The 16,782-nt window shown below is 54.0% G+C and overlaps 1 protein-coding gene across 5 annotated transcripts in view; it reads right to left on the bottom strand.

Moving 5' to 3' along the window:
• The window catches only part of TBC1D14 (TBC1 domain family member 14), a 73,040-nt gene that overhangs the window by 51,574 nt on the left and 4,684 nt on the right, over positions 1 to 16,782 (bottom strand). For all 5 annotated transcript variants that reach the window (XM_054708263.1, XM_054708256.1, XM_008150889.3 and 2 more), the window contains exon 2: positions 11,729 to 12,464. In XM_054708263.1, the coding sequence (XP_054564238.1) occupies positions 11,729 to 12,464 (736 nt within the window). The remainder of the gene's footprint in view (positions 1 to 11,728; positions 12,465 to 16,782) is intronic.

Raw genomic sequence — 16,782 nt, 5'->3', positions numbered from 1 at the left:
AGCCGGGCATTCTTTGGGGATCAGGGATGACTAAGACCCAGGCTCTGACTTGAGGGCCTCGTAGTAAGAAGAAGACATACAAAACAAAACCACACCGAACTGGACTAACGTGAGAGCAGGCACAGAGCAGCATGCTGGGAGGAGGCCGCCTCCCTCTGCCCTGGGATGCCCTGTAAGAGCTGAGCGGGCCTTAAAGATGTGCAGACATCGGCAGAGGCACGCAGGCAGAGAGCAGGGAGCATCTCCGCAAAGGCAGGAGAGCGGGACTCAGCCCTGTGAGCCGAAGCCAGGGCCCAGGAGAGGGAGAGAAGACAGCACAGGCATCTCTCTGCATTCTGGGACCGCAGGCGCTGGGAGGGCCACTCCTGCCAGACTTCAATCTACAGTCACGTGGGGCCAGAGCTGACAAATTTCGAGTCCACCAGCCCCCGGGGACCGTCCTCATTGATAAAGCAGAGGTTGGACTCCCACTGCCAGGAAACTTGCACCAAGGACAATGGGCTCCCGGGGGCTCCCAGTCACCCTCTCGGGAGAGGGCAGGTCAGCTGCCCAGCGTCAGGACTGTGGTCACGAAGCAGCAGCACTTCTGGGATTCGGCCCCAGGAAATCCTGAAATGTACACCACGCACCAGTGACATGCGCCCACAGGTCATTTTATCATCAAAAAGCAGAAGGAAAGCCACTTCCTTATTGTTAGACAAGTCAATGATTCACAGAGCGGAATACCAGGAAGACATTAATAAGTGTATACATTTTTAATTTTGTGGGGAAATGTTTTCTCTAAGTAAAATAGCAGGATACCGAACTGTAGAAACATTATGCAATTTTATGTTTAAAATTTAAAGAAAGCGTAAGAAAATACAGTAAAAAGGAAAAATTGGTAGTAGGTGTAAAAGTGGAAAGGGCAAAAATAGAATGATGAACATAAAAAGCCAAAATTTTCCTGCATATATTTAAACAAAAAGAACCTTTAACATGTAAAAAAAGTTCCTAAAAAAAAAAGTCGTAGACACCACAGGTGTGTACACCACACGTGCAATCAGACTAACACCTGCACAGCTGTGTGACCCAAGAAAGGCTACCAGATCGCCAGGGAAAGTCTCCTCCCGATACACAGAACAACATAATCAAAAAGGGAAATATATAGATTTAAACAGTTAAGGTACCAGATCTCTTTATTACTTCAGATTGACAGTCTATCCCTCATTCATGTAAGATTGCTTACTGAACATCTACTAAGAGCCTGCATTGGCTAGGAAAACAAATACTGAACTGAGATGCAGCCCCTGCCCCAGGAAGCTCACGGTCCACAGGGGTGGGGAGGGGTCAGCGCTGTTTGGAAAGTAGTCTAGGAATGTGGATCCAGACAAGGACTGCTGAAGGACCCCAGGAGCCTGCCAGGCAGGGGAGCAGAACGGGAGCCGGAGGCCTGAGGTGGGCAGGTGGGTCCAGAATGCTCCTGACACCACGCCCGGCAGTTAGGAGAGGATCCTGCAGGTGATGAGAACTACCATTTAGGCAACAGAATGACAAAGCATTCACCTCATCCACTCTAGGCATTCAATTCTCAGGAAGCTGAGAAGGGAAGGGGGATGGAGAAAAATGACCCCCAAAATGGCCCATGCTCCCAACTCTCCTCCAAACCCATCCCCTCACTAGCCGGGCTCTGGTCCAGTTTCCCAGCCTGCCTTCCAGGCGGGCGAGGCCACGTGGCTAAGTTCCAGCGGGTGAACTGCAGATGCCCTGGTTACCCTTTCCCCTTCTTGGCTTGGCACAGAGCCGCCCAGAGACCTCGTGTTGGGATCGCCTGAGCCAGGAGGCGGGGAGAACTTGGGAGAGCATGAGCTGGAAATACTAGTAAATGTCCTTTGTGTCTTAGCCATTAACCAATTCAAGTCTGGTACAGCGGCTAGCGTTCACCTAAGGCCATGGTCGGCAAACTGCGGCTCGCGAGCCCCATGCGGCTCTTTGGCCCCTTGAGTGTGGCTCTTCCACAAAATACCATGGCCTGGGCGAGTCTATTTTGAAGAAGTGGCCTTAGAAGCTTAAGTTTAACAAATTTGGCTCTCAAAAGAAATTTCAATCGTTGTCCTGTTGATCTTTGGCTCTGTTGACTAAGGAGTTTGCCGACCACTGACCTAAGGAAATACATATTCCTGTGTTTTCCCCACAAACTGACCACCACAGGTGTGGATACCACACGTGCAGTCAGACTAAAACCTGCACAGCTGTGTGACCCAAGATTTCTTCTGCTTTAAAAATAACTGCTCTCAAAGGAATGTTAAAGGAATGAAATCTGCTCATTCCAGGGTAAGCGCTTAAAGTAAGTGAGCAGTCAGGTGCTACGGCCAGGGCTGATCCAGGAAGTGTTTTTCCCCTTCTAACTGGCCCCTCGCCCTTTTCTTCTTCCTCCTGTGGCGCTCCCTCCCACCGCTGCAGGACGTGGCCTGGGGGACTGAGCCCACGCCCGCTTCCCCGCTTTCCCTGTATCCCCCCTTCTGGTAGGAAATGTGTCTAACACCCAAATCTGAAACCTAGAGGCTATTAGGACTTCAATCCTGATTACTCTTCCCTGAAACACCCGGTACACGGAGCCTGGACCTGAAAACCCTCTGGCTGGAAGCAAAGGGGAATTAACAGGGAAACTGGACTGTTATGAGCCCAAAACGGTGACTAGGCAAACCTGAATGACTCATCCCTTTTCCACATACAGAACCTGACAGAAATCCTGTAACAAACCACAACTATTCACAACAAAGCATCAGCAAGACTGGAACTGAGAGACTCTCGGTTACACACCCAGCTCACTGAACATCAACAGGAACTGGCTGTGTGGCAATCCAGTCAGATGTGTGCGCACATGAACAATGCAGGCGGCATGAAGAATTTAACGTCAGCTACATCAGAGATTCAGTGTTCTACAAACAGAACGGGTAAACGTTTTAGGTAGAAAACGGGGTAAGATGGTTTAAACTGTTATTCCACTAACATTTTTTTCAGTAGAACAGATTTTATACCCACTGGAGCCAAGAGAAGTTAATTTAATAGTAGAAAGAGCTGCTGGCAGGAATGGGGTTGCCTGGGGGTTTCTCTAGACCCCACCAACTCCTGTGCGCCCACAAAGCACCTGTATGTCACCCTGAACCACCTCCCACGCTGCCATAACCTCACCAAGGGCAGAACCAAGGCAGGCTGGCAAGGCACCTGGGCACAGAAGCCTGGGAGTCCCCATAAAGTCAGTGTGTGTTTCCCGACAGAGCCAGCTCACGGGGTGTTCCAAAACTCAGGAGGCCAAGTGGATCCTACAGAGAGCACACATTCCCCCTCTCCCCGCCTCCCCAAAACGGCCTTTTTTACAGCTGTGACATTTCTAAGGTCAGGGACAGAGGCGCGGCAGAGAACTGTGAGGCCTCAGGTTTACCGGAGCACGGTCTGGCCGGTGAGCAGGACAGAGACTACATGGTACACAGACACGCAGTTCTTTCTCGGTTCAGTTCCCGCCACTCCTGCACGCTCCTGCCTCCACAGGGAGAGTCTCCGCCCCCCACCCGAGGTGAACAGGGATCTCAATGTCAGCCCCCAACCGGCAGGGCGGCTGAACTTAAAAGGTTTCTTAGCTCAGATCAAAGAACTTTCCTAACCCACCCAAGGGAAGGAAACAGATCAAGCCCAGCTGGGAGACAGACTATTCCTGTTCCCTTAAGTTCAACTCCTGCTGGAGAACTGGCTGGATCACAGGAAAACCAAGCGGGCCTGCTTTTCATCAAGCCATCAGTAACACAAAGGAACCGCTGGTGCGCCCTCAGGACGGCTTAAATCCCTTGTTTCTGTTTGCCCTTTTCTGCTGCTCATCTGGATGAGGTGGCATTTACTAGCATTCATTCACTCACTCACTCACTCATTCACTCTTTCAAGCAGCAAGCAGGGAGGCGATCCTCATAGATTCCGGTGAGCACACAGCCCCAACCTCTGTGCCGGCCACTTTACCTGCATCGCCCCGTTATCGCCGTTTCGGAGATAAGGAGACCAAGGTTCAGGAGACGAAGCCGCTGAAGCAGCTCGCACAGCCGTCCCGCCAGAAGGGCAGAGCAGTCACCTCCTGGCGCTACAGGCGCACTCTGAGTGCCCACCAAGTCCTCTGTCCCCACGCTGGGGGCCCAACAGACGCCCCCAGACCAGCCCTGAGAGGTCAGGCCCCTCCGCCTCCACCGCACAAAAGCTCCAGGACATTTAAACACGCGCTGGAGGCACAGGCAGCGTCACGCCGGACTCACGTGACGACCTCAGCACCCTGCAAGGCAGCCACGGCCCCAGCTCCAGGAGGAAGCGGGTCCACCACACCGGCCTTACTAACGGCCACCTTGCCTCCTCCGTCCCCTCCCCCAGGCCTGTGGACAGTTCCCTCTGCAGCTTCCCCTGGCTTCACGCGCCTCAAACTGATTTGTTTCTCAACCACCATGTGCAGCTTTGTTACATCGACGAGAATCAAGGTTAAAAATAAAGTCACAGACTGTCACCTAAACCAAGTAGATGAGCGCTGAGCAGCAGAACTCCCCTCAGTGACGGGCAAGTACAAATCCGTGCTGTGCAACGAGGCAGCAGTGGCCACGTGTGGCTGTGAGCACTGGGATGTGGCTAGTGACTGAGGAACCGAGTTTTCCCTTTTATGAAATTTAAACAGCTACATGTGCCCAGTGGCTAACGCACTGGACAGCACAGTAGACTCCAGCATAAGCACCGACTGTGCCCCAACCTAAGACCCGCGATGACCAAACGGAGCCCCTGCTGAAGCCTGCATGACCCGCTGTGGGGCCAGGGACGTGGGTACAGGAGGGTGGAGGCCACAGGACAGACATGGGAGACACAAGGCAAGCCCCTGCCAGCCCCACAGCCTCCGTTCCTGCGGCTCCTTCGACCAGAACACACTTCTCCCTCATCTCGTTCACAGCTCTGCTCAAATGTCACTGCCCAGTGACAGCCTCCCTGACCACCCCACTTAAAATGTACCTCCCCCCTCACTCTTCCGCCCGGGGCACCCTGCTTTTTACTTCTCCAGCACTGAGCCTGACGGGGCCGCTCTTGCAGCTGTGTGCCTGCAGCGGACTCCAGTGCCATCGGTACTTGTACTTGGGGGAAGGGGCCTGCTGGCTGCTGTACCGGGTCCTGGGTACGTATCACCGAGGAAATGAATGGCATCTGGATTCACTATGTGAGGAGCATTGTGGAGTTCTCGCTAGGTGCCAGCATGGGATGAGTGAGACGCGGTCCCACAGGGCACGGGCTGGGGGACCCACAGATGACACTGCCCTAGGGCACGGGCTGGGGGACCCACAGATGACACTGCCCTAGGGCATGGGCTGGGAGCCAGGGAACCACAGGAGGAGAGCCCTCCGCGTCCTGGGATCTCCAGTGGGTTCTCCTCATTTAAAGTGTGCGCGGCAGGGAGGGGCAGAAATGGAACCTATTCCAGGAAGGGGTCACCCAGGCTGAGGGGGGAAAGGTGAGCCTCTCCCGCCCACGGCTGCAGAGGACCCCTCAGCTCCGACACTGGCCCGCAGACCTGCACTGCGCCAGCTGCAGCTCCGCTCCCCCTGCTCTCCAGCCCCTGCTCCCCGAGGTGCTCCTGGCACAGCTTACAGGAGGCGGTGGAGAGGCTTCAGCAGAAAGGGCGGGCATCTGGAGCTGGACAAGGGCATGTTCCAGTGGCCGCTCGGCATCGGGAGCCCATGCAGAGAGCCTCTCCGCCATCTCCAGGGCAGAGACAATCTCTACGGAGCCTGTGAGTGCTCTGGGGGGGGGGGGGGGGGGGGTGCAGGGCCGGCCAGGACAGGTGGCTGCTGCCTCCTCCGGGGGAGCTGCTCCCAGGCCGCTCGGAGCCCCTGCAGCAGCTAGGTTCCTCGGCTCCTGCGCAGACCGTCATCTTGGGCACCTGGAGCTCGGTCTGCTTCCATTCCACAGCTCTGTAAGGGGGATCCGCAGCTCACTCACAGCCCCAGACAGCCGAGTGCCTGCCTCACCCGAGACCACACGCCAGGAAACGCTAGGTCAAGAGAACGCACAGGGTGCGTACACACGTGCACACACACCACCCAGCAGCTCAGATACTCAGCAGGTTTTCTGTGTATCCCTGATACCGGGGCAGTCACCAAGAACATCAGCAGGCACATTGTGTAGAAAAGTCAGTTACAATGTTACATCTCAGTTCATTGATGATAATTCTAAAATGGTCAAAGTAGCAGAAAACTAGTCGGTCAGGAAGAATAATAATGATAGAAAAGATATGAAATGCCTGTCATATGTCAGTGCTTTACATCCATGTACATTTCCTCCCTGTTTTATTCCAACAACACTTTGAAAATGAACTTATTTCTATTTTCCAGATAAGAAACAAGCTCAAGACCCAAACCCTGTATCATTTTTGTATCCCTTGCAAGCTACTTGGCCACCCCTGCCTCAGTTTCCTCACCTAAATGAGAGTTATCTGCAGTGCCTACCTGAACCCACCAGCTCTCAGTGCGGACACAGACGCCACCCCGGGAACTTCAAGCAGGAAAGGACTGAACTCAAGGAGTTAGATGATTTGGAAATCACTGTAAGGGCTGAAGTCATCAGCTCTAAACTGGCCCCCGGGGATGGCTCCCTGGATAGAGACCTCACGCAGCGGGGAGCTGCCGCACCTGAGCTGCCCCTGGACTAAGGAACCCCAGGGTGCAGCAGGTCAGGAAGCCACCACAGCTTGCAGCCATTCATCCACCCCAGCGTCACCACAGGACGCTGCTGCAGGAGAGCCTCCCGCCTCCATGGCATCACTGGATAGCAGAAACCAGCCCGAGGGGAAGAAAAGTGGCCTCCACCAAACTTCAATCCCTCGCACATGGCCCCCAATTCACACCCAGAACCCCACGGCAAGAGACTTTGGGAAATGTACGTGTTTAAGGCTCTGGCTTGCAGAGTGCAGGAGGCGCCCCGGAGGAAAGCGGTCGGGAGCATGAACAAGCCAGCCCACAGATCGGCCACATCACTCTCTCACAGGCTGCTGGCAGTGAAACAAGGCGACCACATGAAAGTCTGAGAATGGCACCTGGCGAGCCCCAGGTGGCTCTGGCTGCCGCACACCTCGGAGGGCACCCACCTGCTCGTAAGCTAACTCACCCCTCAAAAGAAAGCAAAGAGCACATTTCTCCCTTAGCGCCGCTCATATCACCTCCCAAAGAATCACACCCCAAAGCCCAGGTCAGTACAGGAACTAAAATTTTGCTTGAGCGCTTTCACAGCAAGTGCTCTACAAGCCGGGGACTTACTTTCTAAGCCAATGGTTTCAAACTTGTTCATATAGCAGGGCCTTTTTAAAAAAGTGAACTCTTATGTGAAACCCCAACCTACAAGGCAGAACGCCAGGCCAGAAATCCAACCTGCATTTCTGGTCTGTGCCCAAAGCTTTACTGTATTATCTCGTTTGACCCTCACACCAACTCTTTATAAGAGGAACATTTAACCCATGTCATCCTGTACCCCTGGGGATCACAGAGGTTAAGTGAGTTTCTTGATGTCACAGGTCAAAAAGAGCAGAACTGTGGTTCAAACCTGGGTCTGAGCAGCTCGGCTCTTGACCACCACACTCCTCGTTTCTATCTCTGGTTTACAACTCGATGCCAGGGTGAACCAGACGTAGACCGGGCCCCCAGGGGCCCTCAGCCAGCCAGGAAGCAGACCGGAAAAACGCATCATTACAGTTCTTTAAACACAGCCAGGTGCATGCACACACACACTCCCTACCTCCCCACTACCCGCCCCCCCCTGCCCCAGCCCCCCCCCCCCCCCCCCGCCGCCCCGGCCTTCCGCGAGCTGTTCCCTCTGCCTGTGTCTTCCCCTGGCAAGCCCCTTCCTTCCATCCTAGCATCTCTCGTCAGCAAAGCGTACTTGGAGCATCTCTCTGAGAGCTTAATAAGCGGTTCCACAAAGGAAGACGTGAGTGGTCGGAGCTAATCACTACCCTCCAGACCAGAGCCGATGAGCAGCCCAAACCCTGGGCTTCTCAGAAGCAGCCGCCTCCCGTGCGATACAAGCCGCTGAGCTCCTCTCATAGCTGCCGCCTGGGCGTCCACAGAAACACTGATAACCACACTGGGACCACAGGACCCCTCTATCCAAGGCGAGGATCCCGCTCCAACGGCATTACAGTCGTAAATTTCCTTCAAGGAAGCAATTAAACCCCAACATTTCACAGCCTGCTAGCTCAGGGTTCTCCGAGGCTGGGCGATCCGCCCCCGCCCCGGACATTCAGCAATGTCTAGGGCATTGTTCACTGTCAAAACTGGGCTGTGACGGGCATCTAGTGGGAGAGGCCAGGGAGGCTGCCAAGCAGCCTGCAGTGCCCAGAAATCACCCATCCCCAAATGCCAACAATGCCAAAGGGGAGAAATCTTGAGGCAGCTTTTTCACTAGTGGACGGACTGGAGTAAGCACAATGTCGGGACAAGAACCAGAAAAGGCTTTAGAAACGTTTTTTAGAAATGATAATTATTTCTATTGGAATCATGGGTGGCTACTACTTAGGTATTGTCAAGAAGTGTGCTGGATGCTTTACCTATTTGATCTCTAACCTTGCACAGTAGTTTTATGCTCCATTTAAGGCTCAGAGAGGTGAAGTAACTTGCCAAAGGTCACACAGCTGTTAAGTAAGAGCGCTCACATTGAACCCAGCCAGCCTGACTCCTGACCCAGTGCTCTGGACCGCTGGACCTCGCCCTGCCCCACAGTGCCTGGTCTGTCTTCCCAACCAGCAGTAAGCTCCTTGAGGGCAGGGACTATCTCTAAGCCCAGAGTGGAGTCTGCCACAGGGATCTTATCACAGCCTGAATGAAAGAAAAAAATGAGAGCTGGGCCTGCAGCTTCCACTTGGCAGTGGCCAGGCCCAAGCCAGCCTTCCTGCTACTCATCTGCTCCCTCTCCTCCAGGCCACCCTCCTCAAGCAGCCGGAGTCACCGACAGGCCTGCTTCTCAGGCCACAGGTTCCTGACCATCTCCACCCCTTCCTCCCCCCGAGCCCCTTTGTCCTAGACTAGCCTCCCACGATCCTGCCTACGCTTCCTTCCTCAACCTAGAACTTGACTCAGTGAGGATAAGGAGAACAGACAGGCGCTAGGGTAGAGAGAGTCGCTTGGGCTCAGGGGATAAAGTGAAGAAACAGGATGACTCAGGAGCCTGGGCTGGGAACCCCAAAGGACCTGCCCTCAACAGAAACTCACACAGCCTGCAGTCCTCTGAGTACCTACTGTGTGCCAGGCCCTCTCTGTAACTCCCCTGTAAATTTACTCACCTGTAAAATGTTTAGTAGGTTCCAAATATTTTTGGTCCAGAGCCCTTTCCTCTTCAAAGGAAATCTAGATCGACACTCTCCTCTAATACTTGAAGATTCTAGGACAAAACTCACTAGACATGCCCATGATTTCATATTTGATTCATTTGTCATTAATATTCCACTAGCTTCCCACGGGTACTTAGTGATGGCTCACGATAATGTCTCAGCCATCAGAACAAGGATAAGGAGACAACCAAGGAATAAAGCAAAGAGGCGACATCTGATTTCGGCGGCAAACAGCTGAAAAGGATTTTCAAGAACCAGCAGCTTTAGAAATAATCACACAGAAGAGGCTCCGAAACAGACAGAGACAAGGCAGTCAGGAGAATCACAACAAGCAACTGAGACTTCAAGGCTTGCTCCGTCGGCACTGCTTCACACTTGTCTGGGTCTGTACTGTTCACACTTGTCTGGGTCTGTACCGTTCACACTTGTCTGGGTCTGTACCGTTCACACTTGTCTGGGTCTGTACCGTTCACACTTGTCTGGGTCTGTACCGTTCACACTTGTCTGGGTCTGTACCGTTCACACTTGTCTGGTCTGTACTGTTTCACATGTGTGACCCACTTCTGTCCCATGACTACAAGAGGTAGGTCTCATAACCCCCATTTTGCAGATGCGGAAGCTGAGACAGAAAGCACAAGGGTGCCGAGGACGACAAAGGTAAGAGCACACCGTACGTGAACACAGCAGCACCATGTGCTAGGCACTTAAAATGTTATTTTAGAGATGAGAAAACTAGTTCAGAGAGGTGGAGTAACTTTTGCAAGGTCACACAGCTAGGATATGGGGTACAGGTCTCTTGAATTCCAAAGCTAAGCTCTTTCCTCTGTGTAGCTCCCAGCCACCCGCACTGTGAGCAAGGTTTCCCAAATCTGCCAAGAACCCCAAGGGATTCCGAAAGCCTATCCCCCGGGCCCTTCGCTGAGGTCCTGATTCTGGAGTTCAGGGATGGATCTGAGGAGCCTGAACGGCACCCAGGGGGTACCATAAACAGGAAACGCTGCAACACTGGCCTGAGTAAAGGGGTCAGTGCGGCCACACCAACCTGAACTGCCACTACACCACCTTAGGACACGGCCTCAGCAGGGAGAGTGACAGTCTCCCCTAGAGTTCCCGGGTCCCTCCCCAAGAGGGCAAGGTTGAGTGATGCACTCTGAGACCAGGAAGGCTACTCCTGGGAGCCCCATGCCTGTCTGTCAGCACATCAGAGAAAAGGTGCCCACAAAACACAGCCCTGGTCAGAGGCTCACTCAGGACAGGTCCTGGACTCATCTGCAAGGGCCCCCACATTCAGCTGATGAAGCAGCTGAGGCAGCGGCAGGTTGGCGTGCGTGCCCACAGTCACAGACGCCTGATGCCAGCACATCGCACCATCTGGAAGGAACGCCCTGTATGCAGTGCCCAGCATGGGTTTTGCTGGGGCCACACACATGGGGCGGCCAGGGTCGACCGCAGGAATGCTCCCACCTGCCAAGCCCTGGGCCAGGGCCCTCTGCAGAGCAGCTGTGAGCAAATGGCCGCTCTCCGCACACCCTCTCCACAGCCGTGCCCTCCTCATAGCACTCCCGCTTGCTTGTGAGACTGACTGTTGTGCCTACTCCCACCGCCTGTAAGCCCACCGACAGTCATTACTTATCACCATTCCTACCACCGCATTACTCCCGTATCACCTGCCAAGAGCAGAGCCTAGGACGCGAACACGTGCTGAATGAAAACACGAAAGCACAGAGAAGAGGCCGAAGCAGGAGCTGTCCCCACAGGGCTTGTGGTGAGACACAGGGACCCCAGCAGCCCTGGTTTGGCTCCTGGGTGACAGGGCACCATGGGGAGTAGGGTGCATGGCCTAGTCCCAACACAGGTGACAGCACACATCTCAGCAGCGACAGACACCCAGAAATACCAGGCCTGGGTTATGCAAATAGGGGCTGGAGTTAGAAATGTGGGTTACTAACTCTGACATCAACCACATCAGCACCCTCTGGTTGGCCCAGGAGACTCAAGGTATTAGCGTCAAGGGCCCTTCAGAGAATCAGGCTGACAAAGGCTGCTGATTTGGTAACACGGACCACTTGTGGGTCACCCTCAGCCGTAGCAGGTCAGGGGCGGAAAGTGACAACAGACTGTGCGAGAGAGCCAGGGACACAGAGTGACAGCTAACAGCGAGGAATCAAAAAGCAGCATCCCCACAGACCAGTCCAGCAACTCCCCACAGGACTCTGGGCTACTGGGGAAAGGCCTGCTCACCTGCCTGACACAGGGCCTGCTCAACAGGGTTTCCTAACACACACACGTTTCAGACAAGAACAGTTCAACTGGTCTGAATGCCACAACCTCAATCCTCTGGAGAAACAAAGATGGCATTACCTTGTAAAGAAGTTACTAAATGGTCCCAATTTTTTCAATTTACTTCCCTCTGCAATTCCATCAGCACAGTCCTGCTGGTGTAGGTCATGGGTTTCCTTGATGGAGCTCAAGGTGACGTCAGTAAACTGCGGGTCATCGTCATTCTCCAGGGTCACAATGGCACTGGAGCTGCTCGTGACCATGAGGTCCAAGATGTCCTCATTACTGACGGACAGGGTGGTGGAAAGCTCTGTGCCGAGACTGGACACGCTGCAGACGGACACATCATCACTGCGGTTCAGGGCTTTGGAGGTGGGGCTGTAGAGCTTCACCGAGTCATAGCCCGTCCTGGGGAACGTGGAGGACTTCCGCACACTCTGCTCCCGCTCGGCGCTGGTGGGGGCTGGTGGCGCGTAGGACGGCAGCGGGCATGCGCTCTGGCAGGCCCGCTCAGGAACTATCTCCGACTCAGACTGTTTCCTCTTCACATGGACCACGCTGCAGGGGACGGGCTCCGGGTTGCCGATCTCTAGGGTAGGAATGCCTGAGTCCACGGACTGCAGGCTGTGCTGGTCTAGAGCCCCGAGTTTCAGCTTGGACCCACACTCTGGCAACGAGAGGGATCTGGGCGCCTTAAGATTCAAGTGTTGCAGGTTCTGAATATGGTTTCCTGGCCGACCATCCAGAATGCCCATCAAGGCCACGCCATTTGTAGAGCTGGAAAGGTTTCCATCAGTCATCTTGGTCCAAGGAGAAACTAGAAAAAACATCAACATGGGAATTTAGGCAGTGGACGTAAAAGCCAAAGACGCCACTCTTCTGCTGCACAGCTCGAATGTCCTGACACCCCTTTAAAGGAACCCTTGGAAGAAGTCCCACAGACCCAACTTTTCATTCAGGACCAGATGCCAGAGTTTTAACATAAACGATCGTCATGTAAAATAACAGGAAGACAACACAAAGGATACGCGAAGGGTAAAAATATATAAAATGTCATCTTTGCCATCCTCATCACCACCCACCAGTCACACCGCCGACCCCCAGGAGAACACGGCGGCAGCATGAGGACGGCGCCAGGAGAGGCAGGGTTTTGCTTTTTCGTATGTGTGTGTTTTTCTCGGTGATAAACAGGCTGTGTCTGTCGGAAGTGTGTGAATTCATAACCCATATAGAAGTCAAGGTTCTACTTGTTCTGAGACAGCATAAAAATCAATTTGCTTTAGAAAACGAGAAGATAAATTGTATATGCCACATGCAGTGAGATTACCCCAGCCATGCCCACTTTCGCATGCCCTCCACAAATTTTTCAGTCAACTCACTCAGGACTTCGAGGTAAGAAACTGAGGCTCAAAGCGGTTAAGAAACAGGCCCAAGATCACACTGTTACCTGGCGGCAGGGCTGGGATCTATGGGACTAACCCCCAAGTAGGCCATTCCTAGTGGATGAATGGCTGAGTTTGCAGTTATGAAAACCAGGTCGGAAGGCTGGCTCAGCGAAGACGGATAAACAATAAAGGAACATAAATACCATAACCCTACAATAAAGACCTGAGTGGGAAGAGTCAAAGCCGCCAGTGACACACACATCCAGGGCCCTGCCGACAGTTCTCTGCTGAAGACGGGGTGGGAAGAGGGGGTGAGAGCTGCACCGGCCTGGACAGCACAGCCCCAGAGGACTGAGGACCCTGGCATGTGTTATGTCACCTTCTACTGTCCTTTAAAATTTCAAAACTAAGGAGACCTGGTGCTGCATTTTAATCTGACCTATGGCCCAGCTGGTGTGGTTGAGCATGGAGCTATGAACCAGGAGGTCACGGTTTGATTCCTGCTCAGGGCACATGCCTGGGTTGTGGGCTTGATCCCCGGTAGGGGGTGTGCAGGAGGCAGCCGATCAATGATTCTCTCATCGTTGATGTTTCTCTCTCTCTCTTCCTCTCCCTTCCTCTCTGAAATCAATATATTTTTTATAAAAATAAATCTGACCCATGGAGCAGAACAACCCAGAGAACGGGACTCTGGACCCTGACATGCCTGGGTTCTACTCCGAGCTCTACCTTCCTGCCTTGGGAGAATGAAATAAAGCACCAGGAGAACGGCATTCACTAGGCCCCGGCCCCCGGCAGGCACAAACAGCGCGAGGCTGAAGGTTCTGGAGCCGGCAGAACAGTGATAAGCACTCTTTCTTTCGGGTGTCGTTGTAGCTTTTACAAAGAGCCTTCCTGCTCCCCTTCCAGAAGCCTGGCCCTCCTCTCAATGTCAACACAGCAAAAGCAAAGTCATTAAGAGCAGAAAAGGGAGGAGAGATTACTCTCCCTCCCGGCGATGGAAGGAACCAGTCAGTACAGTTCTGGAGCAAAGAGTAGAAATATGAAGGAATAAATCGAGATGCAGAATTCAGAAACAGATTGCACTACACAGAAAAGCCTGAACTGTGACCCAGCGAGGAAGGAAGGAAGATCTAACCACGATGTTATGCTAACTGGTTACCAACTTCTCTTGGAAGGTAGAACCACACTGTGCTACAGACAAAATTAGAGTTTAATACAAAAATGAAATGATAAGTGTTCTCCAACCTACAGAGCAAAAACTCAGTGCATCCTCCGAAAGGGTCTGAGCACCCAGCCCCCCTGTGAGCACATTCTAAAAGCGCTTCGGCTCACAGGGCCCGCTTTCCTGGGCTGGAGCCACTCCCGGGCAAGGCCACAGCAAGCCACCTCTGAGCCTGCCCTGGGGAAACCCTGAAATAAGACCGGCACTCACAGAGTGAGTCCAACATACACAAACCTGAAAGTTTTACTTTTTTTTTTAATTAAAAGGAAAATATGGAAAGGAACATATTTAGTGCATCGTTAAGAACTAATCTCTGGCGATGTCAAAGGTAATTAGAATTATCAAAACACCATCAACACTCCCACAGCCAAGGGTGAAAAGCCGACCCCAAGAGGAAGCCCTCAGGGGAGCAGAGGCTCTGCCCCTTAGCAGCTGGGGCAACCTCGGGGGAGATGCTCAACCTTTCTGAGCCTCAACTTCCCTCCTCCCCAGCAGGAAAATGGGGCCATACCACAGAAATCCCAGGTAGGCCTGAGGATAAATGACGCGAGGTTTGGTGACAGCGCCAGCACACCACAGCCTGCATCTGACACACAGTAGGTGCCCAATAAACTGACTCTCCTCTCCTTTAGCCTCATGGAAAGCTCCAGTCCCTGCCAGAACATGAACTGAAATGTTGGCACCAGAATGGCAGGAACACCTCGTGCTCCGTCTCCCCTCGGCCGTGGGGGTCACGGACAGCAGCCGAGAGCCTCTTCTGAGGGAGAGGCTGAGCCACCTTTGAGGCTGAGCCACCTTTGAGGCCTCCGCTGGTTCCAAGTCCAGTTTAAGTTCCTTAAACCTCAGGAACAGGGTGTTAGCCTTCGGGGAAATAAACCTAAAAGGAAAGAAGTACTTCCGCTTGCAACACACTCTAAAACCAAAATCTGCAAGGGCCAAGGCCGCCTGTCCTCACACCCTGCCACCTGGTGCCACCAGCGCCAGGCCGAAGCCGCCCTCCAGAGCCCCTGCCTCGCGCTCAGAGTGCGTGCTTCCAAGGCAGGCTGCAGGGGGGACTGTGGGAGCCCGCCAGGAGGCCAGCTGCCGCTGGCCCGCCTCCAAGTCACACGTTCTCTAAAGACAGAATAAGCCTCAATTCCCTGAGCTGGCACAGGGCCCTCCCGATCCGTCCCTGCCAGCCTCCCCAGCCTCCCCAGCCACTCTCAGTTCTCTCAACACCCAGGACCGCGGCGCCGTGCCCAAGGTCCTCTCTGCCTTCGGCGCCTGGGGAGCTGGTAACAGGTGCCATCAGGAGACACACCCGGAACATTCCAAGGCCACCTCCTCTGAGAAGCCTTCCTCACTCTGCCGGAAGCCGCAGGCCCTCCTTCTTCCCGGCCCCTTTGGCCACACTCCTCCTGAAACAACTGGATCTACAGCTGACCCCATGTCTCCTCGCACAGGCTTCTAAGCGTCAGGCAGGCGCAGCACTCACAGACTCTGCACACACTGCCTGGCCAAAGGCCTGGCATGGACTAAGGATTCAAAAACCTATTTGCTGAATTAATTAGGACTAACGGCTATGTTCTAAGTGGGCAGGTTTCAGGAACAGTCCATCCAAGAAACATCTGCTGAGAGCTGGGTTATGTCCCCAAAACAAGGTAAGCAGTGGAGGTAACAAGAGGAGGGAGAAAATCCGTCCCCTGGAGCTCCTGGCATGTGAGCGGACGACAGACACAGCAGGGAAGCGGTGACCACCCTGAGCATCATGGCTGCCGCCAGACGAGCCGGCGAGGAACCCTGTCAGCAGGCGATGGTGTTGGAAAGACAAGCACAATTCCTCCCTCCTCAGGTTTGTTTCCCCAAGTCCAAGCCGCCGTGGCCGAGCACCCCCGCCCCGCAGCAGTGGCCCCCACAGCGGGGGCGCACCCCAGGCTCTCGGTGTCTTTGGGCACAGCCGGTACCAGCCATGGGAGCGCGGAGACGGTGTAAAGACTAGCCCTCCCCGCCCCGACAAGAGGAAGCACACTAGACGCCAAGGGTAGCGGAGGATTAAGTTCAGGCAGCAAGGCCGTCTGAGTGCTACCCGCCGGCCCAAACTGAGGTCTGAGGTCGGTCGCAAAGACCAGCGCCTGAGAGCCTGGAACACCCTGCCCTCCACGCGCCGCGTCTCAGGTTTAACAGTCAGAAAGCGGGCAGCGGCTCTGCCACTGATTTCCAGTAAGGCTTTCAAAACCAGTTCCATCTTGAAGCAACAGTTTAATTGAACCGCCTTAAAGAGCAACAGGACTAAGTCTTGGCGAGCTCTTCATAAATACAAGGAAGAGCTGATGGAGCTAAAACCAAATGACTTCGTTATGCCCTCGGGAGGGGGTGCCCTCGTGGGTGGCTTTGAGAAGGGATGCTGCCCATCCACGCAGCCCTCCCTGTGCAGGCTCCGGTCTGGGTCCTGCAGAGGAGAGCCACCTGCTCAGCATGGGGACACTGCTGTCCTCCAAGGAGACTGCGTGCACTCACCTTCGCCGCCACGCCCCCCATCAACCCAG

The sequence above is a fragment of the Eptesicus fuscus genome, chromosome 2, assembly GCF_027574615.1.
Source record: "Eptesicus fuscus isolate TK198812 chromosome 2, DD_ASM_mEF_20220401, whole genome shotgun sequence".
Taxonomy (NCBI): domain Eukaryota; kingdom Metazoa; phylum Chordata; class Mammalia; order Chiroptera; family Vespertilionidae; genus Eptesicus; species Eptesicus fuscus.
This window is presented reverse-complemented; position numbering and strand designations above follow the sequence as displayed.